Source organism: Crinia signifera, chromosome 19, assembly GCF_055691185.1.
Source record: "Crinia signifera chromosome 19, ASM5569118v1, whole genome shotgun sequence".
Taxonomy (NCBI): Eukaryota; Metazoa; Chordata; class Amphibia; order Anura; family Myobatrachidae; genus Crinia; species Crinia signifera.
Window position 1 is genome coordinate 132,879,683 of NC_139226.1, and position 18,285 is coordinate 132,897,967.

The 18,285-nt window shown below is 46.7% G+C and overlaps 1 protein-coding gene across 1 annotated transcript in view; it reads left to right on the top strand.

The window, feature by feature from the left end:
• VWA1 (von Willebrand factor A domain containing 1) overlaps positions 1-18,285 on the top strand; it is a 124,803-nt gene that overhangs the window by 57,340 nt on the left and 49,178 nt on the right. The window contains exon 2 of the mRNA XM_083163389.1: positions 6,956-7,522. Coding sequence (XP_083019515.1) covers positions 6,956-7,522 — 567 coding nt within the window. The remainder of the gene's footprint in view (positions 1-6,955; positions 7,523-18,285) is intronic.

Here is an 18,285-nt window from a genome sequence, read left to right on the forward strand (position 1 = left end):
GTGTGTGTATGTGTGTGTGTGTGTGTGTGTAAAAGGCTATGTATGTATGTATGTATGTATGTCTATATGTGTGTGTGTGTGTGTGTGTGTGTGTGTGTAACAGGCTATGTGTGTGTGTGTGTGTAACAGGCTTTGTATATATGTGTGTGTAACAGGCTATGTGTGTGTGTGTGTGTGTGTGTGTGTAACAGGCTTTGTATGTATGTATATATGTGTGTAACAGGCTATGTATGTATATGTGTGTGTAACAGGCTATGTATGTATATGTGTGTGTGTGTGTGTAACAGGCTATGTATGTATATGTGTGTGTGACAGGCTATGTACTGTATGTGTGAAGGAACAGGCTATGTGTGTGTGTAACAGGCTATGGCCCTCATTCAGGTTGGTTCGCTCCCCCGCACGTTCACACAGGGGAGCGATGTTGTGCATGTGCAGCCACTTTGTGTGAGCGGGTGTGGCAAACCGATTATTTGCCGCCCCGATCGCATGCAGCAGTGTGGACGGAAGCGTGGGGTGGTGGATATGGGTTGCGCCGATGGGAACTCCCATGACGAGGGTGCCGGGGGAGGGCAGCTGATGTCACCGGATGTCAGCTGCCCGCCCTCTTCTCGTACAGGAGCGCCACAGATCTAAGACAGCAGAGACTGACTTAGATCTGCGAGCGCTTGAGAAATGATTTGATGGTCGGCAACCGCACTGCCCTGCACACAAGCTGCAAATCGATGATTACTGTATGTAAAACATCCGTTCGCATGCGTGAAATCTGAGGTATTTAGATAACCCGCAAAGCTGCAAATTTTGCAGCTTTGTGGTCAATCAGAATGACCTCCAATGTGTGTGAAGGGAACAGGCTACATGGGGCCCATTTATGACGGATCATATATGGAATGCGATCTGGGTGGGACCATACTGCCCAGGATTACATGAGATTAAAGAGGTTTAATGGACACAATCCCCCCTCTCCCTCCAGGTGCACATACCGCTGGCCATCACAATGTAGCTGCTCTTGGCGCCGGATCTGTAGCTTTGGGGGACACAGCAGATACCGGCAGCTCAGCTCGGCGATACTGCAAGTAGTGGCATCTGCTGCTTCTTGCCAGCAGGTTGAAAGAACTGTTGCCGCTTTCCCTGCTGCATGTGTGAGCTTGGGATCCTTATACTCCAGAGGCGGCGCTTCAAATGGGGATGATCGTGCCAGCCACAGATCTTGGAGAGAGGAGCCGTGGGCTGGCCACCCCTGCTGTATGGCATAGGGGTCTGGGCAGCGCAGGGGGGCAGAGGGTCCTTGCGGAGGATGGGAGCTATTACCTAGTTCCCATCCTCCGCAGGGACCCTGCCGCTATCTGCCCATCTGTGGCCACGACCCCTTACTCCCATGGGCGCAACCCATATCCACCACCCCACGCTTCTGTCCACACTGCTGCATACGAACGGGGCGGCAAGTAATCGATTTGAATTTTGGCTCATTCTGTGTAGCATAATGTGTAAGGGGCAAGTATAACGGGTCTACTATTGTGTTGCATAAAGTGTATATGGTGTGGTACACACCCCTATATCCTTTAATGGCCACACCTCTTTTCTGTTGCTCGCCACTCCAGGGGGGCCCCGTGACGCTGTTGTACCGGGGCCCAGGATTTCTCTTGGCAGCCCTGTTTGAAGTGATATAATGTGTCTGCCAGACTGACACTTCCACAGGTCTCTTCAGGCCATAGTGTTTGAATCTCTTGACAGGATGTGTCTGTGTTTCAGAGTTCCTGGGTGTGTCTGCTTTATAGGCACACTTTTGGCATGGAATTTGCTCTTGTTCCATTAACTCTATCAATAGGCCAAGGTGTGGTTTCATGTTTGTTTCTGAAACTCTGTCATTGTTCCCCAGTCAGGGCTCTGTAGTAGCATACTTCCAACATTTATACAGTATTTGAGAAATTGGGACGCTCTTGTGGCGTCCATGTGTGCACCTGTTTTTCACAGCACCTTTGTTCCTTTGAATAGAGGCTGTGCACATGCGCACAGCGTCTATCTCCCCCCACACACTCACAAAAATGGGACGGTCCTGCACCTGTGGTTCTTTCAGGGGCCGCCAGCCGCCATCCCTTTACAGAAAAAGTACCCGTGTACTTAATGAAATTACCGGGTGGAGCTGCTTCACCTGGGTATTTCATTTTCTGTGTGAAAGGGGTATTAGTCACCTCCTGTATGCTCAGTTATGGCTATGCTTAAAACCTGTACTGTGAGGAGTGTGGTTGGCAACCTCTCGAATAGAGATAGAAGAAGAGGACATGGGCCGGGCTACATTTCATACAATTTTGTGGATTGTACACTTTGATGCTATATATAGCTGTGGTTTAGATTCAGTTATACAGATGTAGCCATGCTTATCCAATTATTATTCCACCAGTATGTTCACAAACCTAAGCACCTGCGACCCATAGGGTGACATGGAATGTCCACTCCACAAACGATTCACAAACGGGCATTGCTAATCACAATACACATGCCAGGGCAACTTCCTGCCATTCAGCCACGTAACCAGGGCTCCAGCATGACAATATTCTCCTGTTTACCTCTGAATTAGCTAAGTTTTGCCCTTTTGCATGTACGCCAGGCGCTGGGTAATCTCATGTCAGTGCCTCAGTGGCATACCCTACAACATTACCCATTCCGTTAGGCCCTGAATTCTCTGTTTCTGGACTTCCCTTCTATGTGCTGAACTAGGTAATTGATAATAACGGTGTTGCAGCACAGGTGACTGCAATCATAAACTAAGAGGGAAGTCCAGGAGCAGAGCATTGTGTACCAGATGGAATGAGTAATGTTGGAGGGTCTGTGTTGGGCAGTGCGAGGTAGGCAAGCGTATGACACCAGGCGCTTAGGGGGGGTGACCCAGCAAATATATGTCAGGTCACTTTACTGATGGCAGCGGGGACAGGTAGTAATAGTAGTACGTTTATTTATAAGGCGCCGCAAAGTGTCCGCAGCGCCGTACATAGCAAACAAAAAAACAAATTACAAGGTAACATACAGGGTGTGTTGAAAAATACAGTATAAATAGGGGTATAGCTGGTAGAACTAAAATCAGCATCAGTTCAGAAGTAGGTGTCAAAATTGTCGAGGAGACTGAAGATGAAGTAGAGGAAGGGAAGAACAGGGCAGGAGCACAGGTGAGGTAAAGAGGTAGGGTGAGTACGTGAGGAAGGAGGGCCCTACTCATAAGACATAACATACTAAAAATAGGTGGGTGGACGAACGAAAAACAATAGGATAAGTAGGAACGGAGGCAGGATAGGAGGATCAAAAGAGGTTAGGAGGAGGGATAGGCTAGTCAAAAAAAGTGGGTTTTGAGGGAGCGCTTGAAGGAGGTAAGGGAATCAGAAAGCCTGATGGGTGGTGGGAGGTTGTTCCAGTGCAGGGGGGCAGCTCGAGAGAAGTCTTGGACACGGGAGTGGGAGGAGGTGATTAGGTGAGAGGTCAGTCAGCTGCCAGCGATGGAGCGAAGAGGACAGGAGGGAGTGTGGATAGAGAGCAGTGAAGAGAGGTATGGAGCGGGGGAGGAGGAGAGAGCCTTGTAGGTGGTGGTGAGGAGTTTAAAGAGAACTCGGAAAGGAATGGGGAGCCAGTGAAGAGATAGACAGAGGGGGGAGGCGGAGGTAGAGCAGCGGGAGAGGAAGATATGCCTAGCAGCAGCGTTAAGAATGGATTGGAGAGGTGCGAGGCACCACAGGTGACGAGGCCAGGAGGAGGAGATACAGCGTATGCATAGGTTGGGTCACTTTTCTTTAGCGTGGCAGTGAGGGGGCACTGGGGCAGTAGGAGATCCAGCATGTGCATATGCCATGGGCTACTCTGATTGGCTACTACCACAGAAAGGGAGGGGGATAACAGGGAGTAGTCAGGGAGACTGCTGTCTTCGCTGCCTTTTTACGCCATCCTGAGATGACAAATATTGTAGGAGAAGTGGAAAAGAAATCGGCGCTTTCAGTGCTTATATGACTCTTTCCTCACATACTACTGTACGGTGAAGCAATGTCTGCACCAATCAGGGGAACTGCTGCACGTTAGTAAGCTAGTCTGTCAGTAAGCTTTACTTACAAGTTTACATATAGGAAGAGTGTAAAAAGTAACTCACCTCCCGCATGTCATAGTAAAGGATTTTCTCCCCCGCCCCATGTTGCATGTGTGTAATAGTATATTGAGTTTTTGGGGTCAAAGGCCAGTTATATTGGATTAACATGTCATTTTATGATCGGTGGAATTCCTATAGGATGAGGTAAGGCATTTACCTTGAGATTTATGTCTGCAATGTCACCTGTCAGAGAAGCGCACATCACTAACCTGCGATGCTTGATATACTGACTTGATAGTATCTGTAGAACATTTGAGGAGCAGGTGTTCTCAGTTATATTCCCCAGTCTGTTTGTACTTTGCTTTCACTACAGATTCTCTTATCTGTGGTCTGACTCACTAGTGTCGGCCTTGTTTCAGAACATGAACTCAACTTTAATGCAGCGACTTGTGCACACTTCATTGACATAGTTTTTTTAGATACACTTCATATCTCTACTGATGGAAGCTTCCCTGACACCCAGTGCAGAAAGGACAGCACAACCGTGTCACATGATCCCAGCGTAACAGAAATAATAATAAAAAACAAAAATTGGCAATTTGCAGGGGATATGTGCAAGGCAGTAAACTAACATTTGGATGGTAACTAGTTATCTGCTTTGGTACTTATGTAGTATCTGGGCGCCCGATTTTAAAATTGGGTCGGAAAAATCGAATCGCATGCGATCCGATGCGATTTTATAAAGGAGTCATTGTTTACATGAATTTCCCCACTATCCAAGTGGGCATAGAGTTGATTTTATAAAGCGTGGCGAGCGGCCGCGGATTACTTAAAATGTTTTCTGCATCGCATGCGATTCGATGCGATTTTGCCGAAAATCGCGTCGAATCGCATCTGATTGTATGCCTTAAGGTAAGGCATACAATCACAAAATCGGGCGCCCAGATACTACATAAGTACGTCTGCTTTTTATCATTATACTAAAGCTGGGTACACATATATACAATTGTCGGGCCGTTCTTCCATTCTGGGTCGGACGGCCGTTCAATTGTATATGTGTGTACGCTGTCCCGTACGAGCGATAAATGGCAAAAAAACGGTCTTGTCCGTCCATACTCGGTCGGTCGAAGGTTCTTTGCTGTTTAATTTTCATCCGACAGGACGGCCCATATCGGAACAAAAGTGCAGTGTGTACGCTCGTTCAATCGATATGCTGCCGTCCTTGCGACTATACTGCCAAAGCTGGAACACCCATGTGGGCGTTCCATAGGTGCATGATCTCTCCTACAGCACATATAGACGGGTTTGCGTCTAAATTTTAAGAAGCCGGCAGGGTGACTAAACTTCTATATAGACGGGTTATGCGTCTACATTTTAGTCACCCTTTTACCCATTACGACGTTGGGTCCCCCTCCCACGGCTGTAACCAGCACCAGGCTGAAGAGCCGGGGCTGGTATTAAAAAATCAGGAAACCCGACAAATAGGGCTTCGCTGATTTTTTAAAACCAGCCCCAGGCTCCAGGTCCAGGGCTGGTTCCCAAAATACGGGGGACAAAATGACTAGGGGTCCCACGTATTTTATGAACCAGCCCCAGGCCAAACCAGCCAGCAGGGTAATGCCACAGCCGGGGGGGGGAGACTTTTTATACAAGCATTCAGCCCTCTGACCAGTCAGCCTGGCCAGGGGTCCTGGGGAAGTGGGGGCCCCCGAATAAAGGGGTCCCCCCCCAACAGGACTTACCTGGCCAGGCTGAAGCCTGGTGCTGTCCCCAGTGACCCTGTGCAGTGGTCACCGGGCTGATTGAAGTGTAAAAAAAAATAGCATAAAAACTATTTATTTATTTACAGTTTCTTATATAGCACAGCAGATTCCGTTACAGTTTCTTATATAGCGCAGCAGATTCCGTTGCGCTTTACAATAGTAAACAGTGATAAGACAAACTGTGCAACAACAGACAGACTTGGAGGTAGGAGGGCCTATTGTCTTTTACTGTGGAACTATGAGTCCCAGCAAGCCTCCCCCGCATGCTGGGACTTGGAGAACCACAAGTCCCAGCATGCGGGGCATTAAAGGGCCTGCTGGCACTTGTAGTTCCACAGTAATAAAAATAGTCAAATAAACACACTGGCACACACGAAAAATAAAACTTTAATACATCCAAAGCCCACATATACTGATACTTACCTATCTTGAGCCCGTCGGTAGGTCCCTGGGTCCGGTCCGGTGCCTTGGTTCCGGTCCCTTGGTTCCGGGGCTGGTCTGGGATCCGGGGCTCCAGGGCTGAAGAGTCCGGGGTCCTGGAGCCGAAGAAATCCATGGGGGACCTGTGGAAGGAAATCCTACTCACCCAGGTCCTCTTGCGAAGATCCCCAGAAGGTCCCCAGAAGCCCTGTACATGCGCATAACTGATTATGCGCTTGCGCAGGCCAAAACCATCACAAACGTGCAGGGGGGGGGGCGAAGGTATCAAAAATCAGACACATAGATTGTTCTGAGTGTGTGTTTCTGTTGTATATATTTGTCCACATTTTTTTTGAAAATGTGAAAAATCATGTCAACCTATTCTCGAGTCAAACTTTTTCATAGTGACCTTTTGACCATGTTGATCATTTGACCATGTTGACCTTTTTGTGTCTGCCTAGAGTAGACTCTGTAGATCTATTAACTGGAACCAGAATACAACACAGAGACAAAGAATACAATTTACAAAGGAATATAAATTTTCATATTACTGGTATTAAAAAACATTTGTCAGGTTGACAGAGAGCTGCTATAAAATAAACACTAAACGTTAGCAACGAGTTTTCTTAAGAGTTTGACATAATATTATATTGTCATGTTTTCTGAAAAACAATTGTAAAAAAATATTTTTTTTTCTTCATTTCATCAGATCATTCCAGCGTTGTCCCAGATTCTGAAGGAGACCTTCTCTTTCTACTGGACAGTTCGGGAAGTATCACGTATGATGAGTTTTCCAAAGTCAAAGAGTTTATTGGTGACCTCCTTCAACCATTCAAAATTGGTCCACACGACGTTCAAGCTAGTGTTGTGCAGATCAGCACCAACCCTACTTTGGAATTTCCCCTCAACCAATATAGTTCCGGTAAAGATGTTCAAAAGGCCATCCAGAACGTAAGGCAGCACATGGGGGATACAAACACAGGCAAAGCACTTGAGTATGTGCGAAAGAATCTCAATACAGAAAAGTTTGGTTCTAGGGCTGATGTCCCAAAAGTCTTGGTGTGGATGACCGATGGATTATCGACTGATGACATAGCTGGGCCGATGCAGCTTCTCAAGGACATGGGTGTTACAGTTTTTATTGTTTGTACCACTGGACGAGGAAACTACCAGGTTCTTTCGTCAGCTGCCAGTCAACCAGAAGAGAAATACCTAAAGTTTGTAGACAAGGATGACCTTGGCCTCATTACGAAGGATCTACAAGACTCTATAATTGGTATGTGTATTCATCATCTTATATATATTATCAAACACAATAACCGTATTTCAAAGAAATTGTGGTCTGCGGTCCAATCTGGACCCTGACCCTACATTAGGATCTACCACATTATTGTCATGCTACCATAGGGGACATAATCTCCGGGATCTGTTGGTCAAGACCAATATTGTGGTGGACCCATCTATTAAAAACTTAGGTCGCCTTGGATGCAGTTGCTGTACCTGTGTCACCTGTAGGTATTTGATAGACAGGAGACACATTTTACCACCCACACTCCTGCAAACCAATATACATCAGACATGACCTCACGTGCAATTCTAAGTACCCTGTCTATGAGATCATCTGCCCATGTGGTTTAGTCTACATGGGCAAAACCAAACACCCCTTTAAAGAAAGGCTGACTGCCTATCGTTCTGCCATAAAGTGTGCCCTGGCCACAGGTAAGAGTGAACACCCCATTGCAAGGCACTTTTTCCAGACATCAAACGGTGTTGCTATTTTAAAATTTTGAATGATTGACCACATTCCACCCTCGATTCAAGGTGGCAATCATGGGATTAGACTTCTACAGTGTGAGGCGCGGTGGATTGCCCGTTTGGGTACGTTGGCCTTAATGAATACTCTGGTATTGTATCATTAATTTAGTGCAGTGGTTCTCAAACTGTGGGTCCTGACCCCAAAGTGGATCCCCACCTTCTCATCATGGGGTCGCGACTCCATGTTGCTGACCATCAGGCTGATGACTTTTCTAATCTCAGTCAGTGATACAAGGAGTCTGAAAAAATCTGTTTAATTGTCTGTTATTTTGGACTCCTCCCATCACTCTGTGCCTCCACAATGCTGCCATTTATGTGTTGTCTGCTGCCTACACGTGTGATGTGATGGGTTATGGTATATTAGACTCCTCCCATCACTCTGTGCCCCCACAATGCTGCCGTGTATGTGCTGTCTGCTGACTACACGTGATGGGTTATGGTATATAAGACTCCTCCCATCACTCTGTGCCTCCACAATGCTGCCATGTATGTGCTGTCTGCTGACTACACGTGTGATGTGATGGGTTATGGTATATTAGACTCCTCCCATCACTCTGTGCCTCCACAATGCTGCCATGTATGTGCTGTCTGCTGACTACACCTGTGATGTGATGGGTTATGGTATATTAGACTCCTCCCATCACTCTGTGCCCCCACAATGCTGCCATGTATGTGCTATCTGCTGACCACACAGAATCACAAGTGAGCTAATTATCTCCACCTGTGGATCTTTTAAAATGTGTCAGTGATTAATGAGTGCAGCTGTGCAGCAGCTAGGTTGTCTGGAAAATGTGAACTGTTGGTAGCTCTCGAGGGCTAGGGTTGGCTACCACTGGGTTATGGTATATCAGACTCCACCCATCATTTTGTGCCTCCACAATGCTCCCATGTATGTGCTGTCTGCTGATCACACAAGATGACCATCTGCAGTAACTTGCTGGGGTCCTGTCATTATTTTTATTGTTTGAGGGGTCCCAGAGCCAAATAGTTTGAGGACGTCTGATTTAGTGTATAATTTTCTCTATTGCTCTATTGACTTGCATCAATCTGCCCCTATACTTTTTGATAGTATTTTATATTCAGTTGTTTGGGATATTGCTATGCGGTTTGCTATTAGGTCTTTGCATATATGTTACTAATTTAGATAAATAATTCTAATATATTGCTAACATTTGTACATATCTTATGTATATATTATATATTATTTTTTTCTTGTTGTTTTGATTTTGGCTTTGTTTTTTGTTTTTTGTTTTTTTTTGTTCCTATGGTAACACAACGCTGTGTTGTGCCATTTTGGGGGGCAGGGATGGGTTTGCTGAGCTACAGCGTGCATTGATGTCGTGGGTATGCTCGCGCAGGAAGTGCGGCATGGCTGCCATGTATCCCAGGCGGCCGACCCCTCTCCTAACAGGGACTTACTGTGGCCAGGTGATATCACAACAAATAAAAAGTGTCTTACCCACTCCTGCCTCCTCCCTCAGCATGGTGGTGGCAACGCTGTAAAAAAAAAAACAGTGTAACTATGGCAACCAATCGACATAAAAAGTAAAACCTGAATACACAACATTTTCAATGGATATACAATGCAATATTTATAATCAATGGACTAAATTCTCCATCCCTTTTATTAGTTTGGTTGCCCTTCTCTGGAATTTTTCCATTTCTATGATTTTTATATTGTGGAGCCCAGAATTGCACTCCAAATTCTAGATGAGGTCGAACAAGTGCCCTGTACACTGGTAAGATTACATTGACGTCCCTAGATTTCATGCCCCTTTTTATACAGGCTAGCATCTTATTTGCTTTATTTGCTGCTACCTGACAGTGAGCACTGCTCCCCAGTTTATTGTCAATTTGGACTCCTAGGTCGATTTCCTAATCTGATTTACCCAATTTTACACCATTTATGTTATACGTAGCACATTGGTTATATCTCCCTAGATGCATAACCTTACATTTGTCGACATTGGATCCGCATTTTTCATTATTTTGCCCACTCATCTAGTTTATTTACAGATGGGGCTGGGCTCTTCTTTGCTGGCGAATCGCCAGAACGTCACCGCTGGCGATCCGCCTGCAGCCCGGCTCGCCATCTGAATGAGACGCGCGTAAGTCTCACGCGCACGCGCGTCTCAGTCGCCGGGGCGACGGGAACCCTGTCCGTCTCCGCTTCAGGGATACGGACAGGGTTGGGGGTGGGGGGTGCAGGCAGGCGGCGGGGACGCCGGGTGACCGCCGACAAGCCGACGGTGACCCGGGGGAAGCACTGGAAGCGGGACGCGCATGCCTTTCGTGCGCACGCGTCCCCTTCTCGCTATACAGATGGCGGCTGGTGGGGGATGGCGGCTGGCATCGCCATCGCCATCCCCTGCAAAGATGAACCATGCCCCATCTGTAGATCCCTTTGTAACGTGGAGACATCCTTATCCGTACGAATCACCTGACACATCTGCAAAGATTGATAACTTGCTGAGTATTCCCTCTATATCATTAATGAATAATCTAAATAGAAGAGACCCAAGCACCGATTCCTGTGTTACCCCACTTAGTACTGGTATCCAACTGGAAAAAAATTATCCATTACCCACCACTCTCTGATCCCTATCCTGCAGCCAGCTGCTCACCCAGCTGCAGATTTGTACCCCTAGTTCCACCTCCTCCATTTTATTAATCAAGCTCTTGTTGTCACGAAATGGGTGTGTGGAATCAGTCGTGACTGGAGTGGTCAGATGGTGGATTGATGGAGTGGTGCGGATCTCAGGAAGAGAGGCGTGACCAGCCGGAGATGGGTTAACACAAACAGGTTTATTGAAGGAACTCATATAACAGATAATGTAACCAGGATCAATACTTCTTGATTGGACAAATAATAACTAGATGCAAGTCTCTGATAAATAACAAGTAACAAAAGATAGCAGTCCTTGGCAAAAATAAACAAGATGGCAGTCCGTTCAAAATAAACAAGATATGTGCCGGTAGTTCTGGGAGGATAAGGCAATGTACAGGATTTGAGTTTAGAGAAAAGGATACCTGAAGATTGGACAATTGGCTGACTGAAGATTGGATGACTGAAGATGGGACGATTGGATGACTGAAGATTGGACGACTGAAGATTGGACGATTGGATGACTGAAGATTGGACGATTGGATGGCTGAAGATTGGACGATTGGATGACTGAAGATTGGACGGCTGGATGACTGAAGATTGGATGGTTGAATGATTGAAGATTGGATGGCTGGGATCAGGATACAGCTGAATGACAGGATTACTGGAAGCTTACAGCAGAGACGTAGCACACAATAGCTGGATGCAGCTTGTAGCAGGCAGGTCAGGAAACGTATCAGGACAGGGTAGCGACTTGGCGTTGACACAGGAACAGGTGACGGAGATAACAGAACTGAAATGGCTGACTTGGCATATAACAAATAACTGAAGAAAAACGAGTATAAACACAGGAACTAGATGAGCAGGAACTGGAGCAGGAATTGGACCATTTGTGGACCAGACCGTGAGCGCTGGACCAGCCGGACAAGCAGAGCCTCTGGGAGCTGAACACTGAAGACTCACGCAGGAATTCCAGGAAGCAGGCTTGAACTGCACAGAACATCCAGCACATGCAGCAGGAAGACAAGTTGCTGAAGTCAGTTCTGCCTCTGTGAGCAAGATATTTATCCCCCCTGCCTTGTATTGATTGGAGGAAATAACAGAGGGCAATCTGCAATCTGAGGCAGGAATCCAGAATACTTCAGTCTGAACTAAACAGGTGAGCCACATGGAACAGGAGAGCAAAGGGTTACAGGTGATTCAAGCTTCTGCCTGGATTTCAATCAGGTGCAATCAATCAATGAACCAGCAATGCACAGACTGTCTGGCAGCATGAATGGAGACAGGACTGAGTCAGACTGAGACACAGAGCAGAATCACCAAACAGGTAAGCTTGACTAAGCAGATCTGTGACATTACCCCCTCCTTCAGGGTGGACTCCGGACACCTTTGCCAGAACCTTCTTTGGAAGGGAGCTCAAGGTTAACGACGATGCTTCTTCTTTTTCTTAGATGAATGCTTTGATTTTTTTGAGGAAGGTGAAGCTTTAGGTTCTGCAAAACAGGCACCAGAGAGCACAGGACATCCCAGGAAGGGAGTGGCATCATAATCAGAATCATACTCTGAATTTGAGTCTTGGTCTAAGGTCAGGATTGAAGACCTCTCAGTTGAATTGAAACTCCCTGAAGGACCACTGAGGTAGCATGAAGCGGAAGATCCAATACATATGGTGGGTATTGACGGGGCAGATTGCTTTTCAGAAGATGATCCTGGAAAATTGGACAGTCCAGAGGAACCAACACATTGGGTGGACATGGATGTGTACCCAATTCTAACGCCCATAGATTTGGGCATCAATAGACAATTTTTTGAAACCTTGGAGGTTCTAAGGCATTGTTGAGATGGCGCACAATCTTGGATGGATGGCAAAGAATGGTTGGTTTTGGCCACCGGATGACTTTTAACTGTAGTGGTGGAGGAATTCTTACAGGGAGTCTTTGAACCGAACCTTTCCACTACGGCCTTGGAGAAGGATGTCAGATCTCGAAGTCTGGAGTCGTTAGATTCATAAAGCGGACAAGCCCACTCCAAAGCTTCTCCTTTAAATGCCAAAAACAGGTAACTGACGATGTTGGCTAGCGTGAGACCAGATGAAGGTTTCCAATATAGACAAATATTGGTTCACCAGGGCTTCATAATGGACAAGATCCCCATCAAAATAGATGGGCGAATATTCTCTGCTTGAATCTTGAAATGGTTTTGATGGAATTGGGGCTTTGGAAGGCTTCAGCTGACCAAGAATCTTGGACTTTTTAGGAAAAACTGGAACCACGGAAGCCTCAGACACGGCGGGCACATTGAGTGTTTTGTGCATGGCAGACCCCTCGGATGCCTTGGGCAAGGCAGTCTGCACTGGAATAACTGGAACAACCTCAGGCCCAGAGGCCAGGGCAGGTGTGTCCTCAGGCCCGGAGGCCAGGGCAGGTGTGTCCTCAGGCCCGGAGGCCAGGGCAGGTGTGTCCTCAGGCCCGGAGGCCAGGGCAGAAGTGTCCTCAGGCCCGGAGGCCAGGGCAGAAGTGTCCTCAGGCCCGGAGGCCAGGGCAGAAGTGTCCTCAGGCCCGGAGGCCAGGGCAGAAGTGTCCTCAGGCCCGGAGGCCAGGGCAGAAGTGTCCGACTCTCCTCCAGGGTCTCTGGTATACAGGACCCCCTCCTGGGACTCGACACTTGGAATTTCCCCCTCTTGGAGCTTGACACCTGGAATATCCCCCTTCTGGGACTGGACACCTGGATTCACCCCTACTTGGGACTGGACACTTGAAATCCCATTTTGGGGCTGGACACAGAAAGCCCTCTTCTGGGACTGGAGACAGTGAACCCCCTCTTGGGGCAGGAGACTTTGAACCCCCTCTTGGGGCAGGAGACTTTGAACCCCCTCTTGGGGCAGGAGACTTTGAACCCCCTCTTGGGGCAGGAGACTTTGAACCCCCTCTTGGGGCAGGAGACTGTGAGCCCCCTCTTGGGACAGGAGACTGTGAGCCCCCTCTTGGGGCAGGAGACTGTGAGCCCCCTCTTGGGGCAGGAGACTGTGAGCCCCCTCTTGGGGCAGGAGACTGAGAGCCCCCTCTTGGGGCAGGAGACTGAGAGCCCCCTCTTGGGGCAGGAGACTGAGAGCCCCCTCTTGGGGCAGGAGACTGAGAGCCCCCTCCTGGGGCTGAAGATTCTGGACCCCCTTCTGGGGCTGGATACAGCAGACCCCTTCTTGAGACTGGAGAGGCTGAACTCCCCTCTGGGGCTGGAGACGGGATACTCGTTCTGAATCTTTAGCACAAGATACCTCTGCTGGGGCTGCGGTATTGGACAACCCTCCTGAGGTTGATGAGACGGACACATGCTTTTGGGCAGAAAATCCTGAGACTCCACCTCCAGTAATGGATACAGGAACCTTCCCAGGAGCTCTGTGGAAAGCAGTAAAACCGTGTTTGGCCAAGATGATCTTTGTTCTAGGGCCCCAAGTATTAACTCGGGTTTCTTTCTGAGCTGTAACGGGAGGAATCTCCCCATTTCTGGGCAGACGGAGAGAACAATCTTCTATGAAATGGTCTGAACCACCACAATAGAAGCACAGGTCTAGCTGCCTGCGCCGCTGACGTTCCTCCTCAGACAGCTGGGCTCGTGGTCTGCTTTGTGGTATGTCCTTACAAGGCTTATGAGAGGACTTCTCAGGAGTACTTGGAAGTGTAGTGGAAGTTCCTTTGCGCACAGTTCCACTGGAAAGGGGTACCAAAGAACTGTCCAATATGGCGGAGACTACAGAAAAAATTTTAGATGGTAATTCCTGTAGTTGATTCAGTAACTGGTGTAAAACCTTTAATGTCTCTGATTCTGGCTCTTTAAAGGTCCAAGCAGAACCAGATTCCAGATGGCAAAGTAACGGACTTATGACAGACCCACTGTCTGCAGAAGCCTCATCGTCCTCCTTTGGAGTAGCCAGGTAGTCAGGGGGTAGAGGTGAAGAGGCCAAATGACATGCGGCTGCAGATGTGACACGTGAGGATTCATTAGCCGGCAAGGATTGCTGCAGCTTGCAAGAACAACCAGATAAGTCTTGCCAGAACTTTGTGAGTAAGAACTGAAGATCAATCTGTCTCTCCATGCTGGTACTGTGATCTAGACAACCCACACTTCTCACACTCGGATCACTGACCAAGTCCATGGGACTTCAGCAAACTGTCACGAAATGGGTGTGTGGAATCAGTCGTGACTGGAGTGGTCAGATGGTGGATTGATGGAGTGGTGCGGATCTCAGGAAGAGAGGCGTGACCAGCCGGAGATGGGTTAACACAAACAGGTTTATTGAAGGAACTCATATAACAGATAATGTAACCAGGATCAATACTTCTTGATTGGACAAATAATAACTAGATGCAAGTCTCTGATAAATAACAAGTAACAAAAGATAGCAGTCCTTGGCAAAAATAAACAAGATGGCAGTCCGTTCAAAATAAACAAGATATGTGCCGGTAGTTCTGGGAGGATAAGGCAATGTACAGGATTTGAGTTTAGAGAAAAGGATACCTGAAGATTGGACAATTGGCTGACTGAAGATTGGACGATTGGATGACTGAAGATGGGACGATTGGATGACTGAAGATTGGACGACTGAAGATTGGACGATTGGATGACTGAAGATTGGAAGATTGGATGGCTGAAGATTGGACGATTGGATGACTGAAGATTGGACGGCTGGATGACTGAAGATTGGATGGTTGAATGATTGAAGATTGGATGGCTGGGATCAGGATACAGCTGAATGACAGGATTACTGGAAGCTTACAGCAGAGACGTAGCACACAATAGCTGGATGCAGCTTGTAGCAGGCAGGTCAGGAAACTGGTATCAGGACAGGGTAGCGACTTGGCGTTGACACAGGAACAGGTGACGGAGATAACAGAACTGAAATGGCTGACTTGGCATATAACAAATAACTGAAGAAAACCGAGTATAAACACAGGAACTAGATGAGCAGGAACTGGAGCAGGAATTGGACCATTTGTGGACCAGACCGTGAGCGCTGGACCAGCCGGACAAGCAGAGCCTCTGGGAGCTGAACACTGAAGACTCACGCAGGAATTCCAGGAAGCAGGCTTGAACTGCACAGAACATCCAGCACATGCAGCAGGAAGACAAGTTGCTGAAGTCAGTTCTGCCTCTGTGAGCAAGATATTTATCCCCCCTGCCTTGTATTGATTGGAGGAAATAACAGAGGGCAATCTGCAATCTGAGGCAGGAATCCAGAATACTTCAGTCTGAACTAAACAGGTGAGCCACATGGAACAGGAGAGCAAAGGGTTACAGGTGATTCAAGCTTCTGCCTGGATTTCAATCAGGTTCAATCAATCAATGAACCAGCAATGCACAGACTGTCTGGCAGCATGAATGGAGACAGGACTGAGTCAGACTGAGACACAGAGCAGAATCACCAAACAGGTAAGCTTGACTAAGCAGATCTGTGACACTTGTGTGGTACGGTATTAAAGGCATTTGCAAAATCCAGGTAGACTATGTCTAATGCATTCCCAATATCTAATTTCTTGCTGACCTCCTCATAAAAGCTTATTAGGTTGGTTTGGCACGATTGATTTTTAACAAACCCATGCTGGTTTCCACTTATTATGCTATGCCTCTCCAAAAAGTCCTGGATCTTATCTCTTAAAATTCCCTCAAATAATTTCCCCATGATTGATGTTAATCTTACTGGTCTAAAGTTTGCTGGGTAATCTTTTTTCCCTTTTTGAATATTGGTACTACTTCTGGGAATCTCCAGTCCCTTGGCACCATACTAGACAAAATTGATTTGGCATAAATGTAACGTAGTGGATTTACTATCTCCTTCCTTAGTTCCATTAAAACCCTAGGATGAATCCCATCTGAGCCTGGAGATTTATTATTTTTGATATAAGCTTCTTGTGTCTACAGTATTTCCTCTATAGTGAATTCTATGTTTGGTTCTATTGATCTCAACCCATATCTTGAGCCTGGAGATTCCACTCTCTACTTCTCCCTAGTAAATACACAGGAGAAGAATACATTTAACAGTTCAGCTTTATCTTCATCACTAGTAATGCTATTTCTGTTGCTGTTGTTTAGGAGGCCCATGTTTTCTTTAATTAGTCTTTTGTTATTTATGTATTTAAATAGTTTGTTTTCCTTTCCATGGCTACATGTTCCTCATTTCCAATTTAGCTACTTGTATTACTCTTTTACAAACCTTATTTAACTCCTTGTACTTAGTGAACTCCTACTTGTCCCCGCTTTCCTTATATATACTGAATGCTCACCGTTATTGGTTATTCCTTCTCTCAATTTTTAATTTAACCGTGAAGGGGCTTTCCTTGTGATATTACTCGTATTTCCCTTTGGAATAAATTTAGTTGTTTGTGTGTCCAGCAACTTTTTAAAAAGTTGCCCACATTTCCTCAGTGTTTTCCCCTCAAATAAACCATCCCAAACTACATTTTGACTAAATTCCCTAAACTGTTTAAGTTTACTTACCTAAAGTTTAGTATTGTAGATGGCCCCTTAAATTGTTAATTACCTAAGAGGATTACCTGTGAAACCGTGATTGCATCATTTTAGCCACGCCCCCGCAATGCAATGCCGGTATTTCAGGCATTGCACTGCGGGGGGCGGGGTTAAAATGACGCAATCTCGTCATTTCACCCTCGGACCCCCCTGCCGAGGGACGGATCACGGGGGTTTATGCGGGAGGGTTGCCCCCTGATATATTGTTTACCGGGCTGGCCCATTTTCATTATACAGTATTATCTGTGTTTATAGAGCACTATTTTATATATAAGGATAACATTGAGTGAATATATTTTTGTTTAATAGCACATTTATGAACGGAGGTGTTATAGCTATACTACACTTTTTATTCATATGCACTTGATTTTCTTTTATTAGACATAAGTTTTTATTATTATATTTATTTGACGATTTCCGCAACACTGCTGCCTTCGGGGAACAGTGTCCAGGAGAGGTGCTGTCCATTGTCTTTAACTTTAGAGTAAATGTGCACTAAGCCACTGTGTGTTGTGTATCAAAGAGTTGGAATGCTGCTGACTAGTAAAACCTGTATGTATGTATGTATGTATGTATGTATGTATGTATGTATGATAGCCAGGCCCAGAAAGAGGACCAGTGTTTCTAACAGACACAGCAAAAGATTGATGCTTTGCTATTATAAGTAGTATAAGGAGACACAGTTTGAGGTTTGTATCTTTCTCTAGTTCTGTCTTGTTGTTTTATAACATATGAATTAGATCAGGGTTGGGGAACCTCAGGCCTGGGGGCCGTATGCGGCCCCTGTAGCCGATCTGAGTGGCCCTCCCACCCGCCTGGTGGCTTTGCCGGGAGTCAAGTACAGGAGAATTCTCGTGAGAGGTCGGTAGTTCTTGGGAGAATTCCTCTTAATCAACACCAGCCGGAGACTGTCAGTCCTATTCATACTACTTTCAGACCGCAAATGCCGTGTCGCACACGGGATTAGGACACGGGTCCCATCCCCAGAGCAACACGGCAATGCGGTCTGAAAGTTCCGACACGGCATATTGCCGAGTCGGTGACGTCACATGGGGCGGTGCTGGGCGGCGGCGCGTCATCGGGGGCTCGGGAGGAGG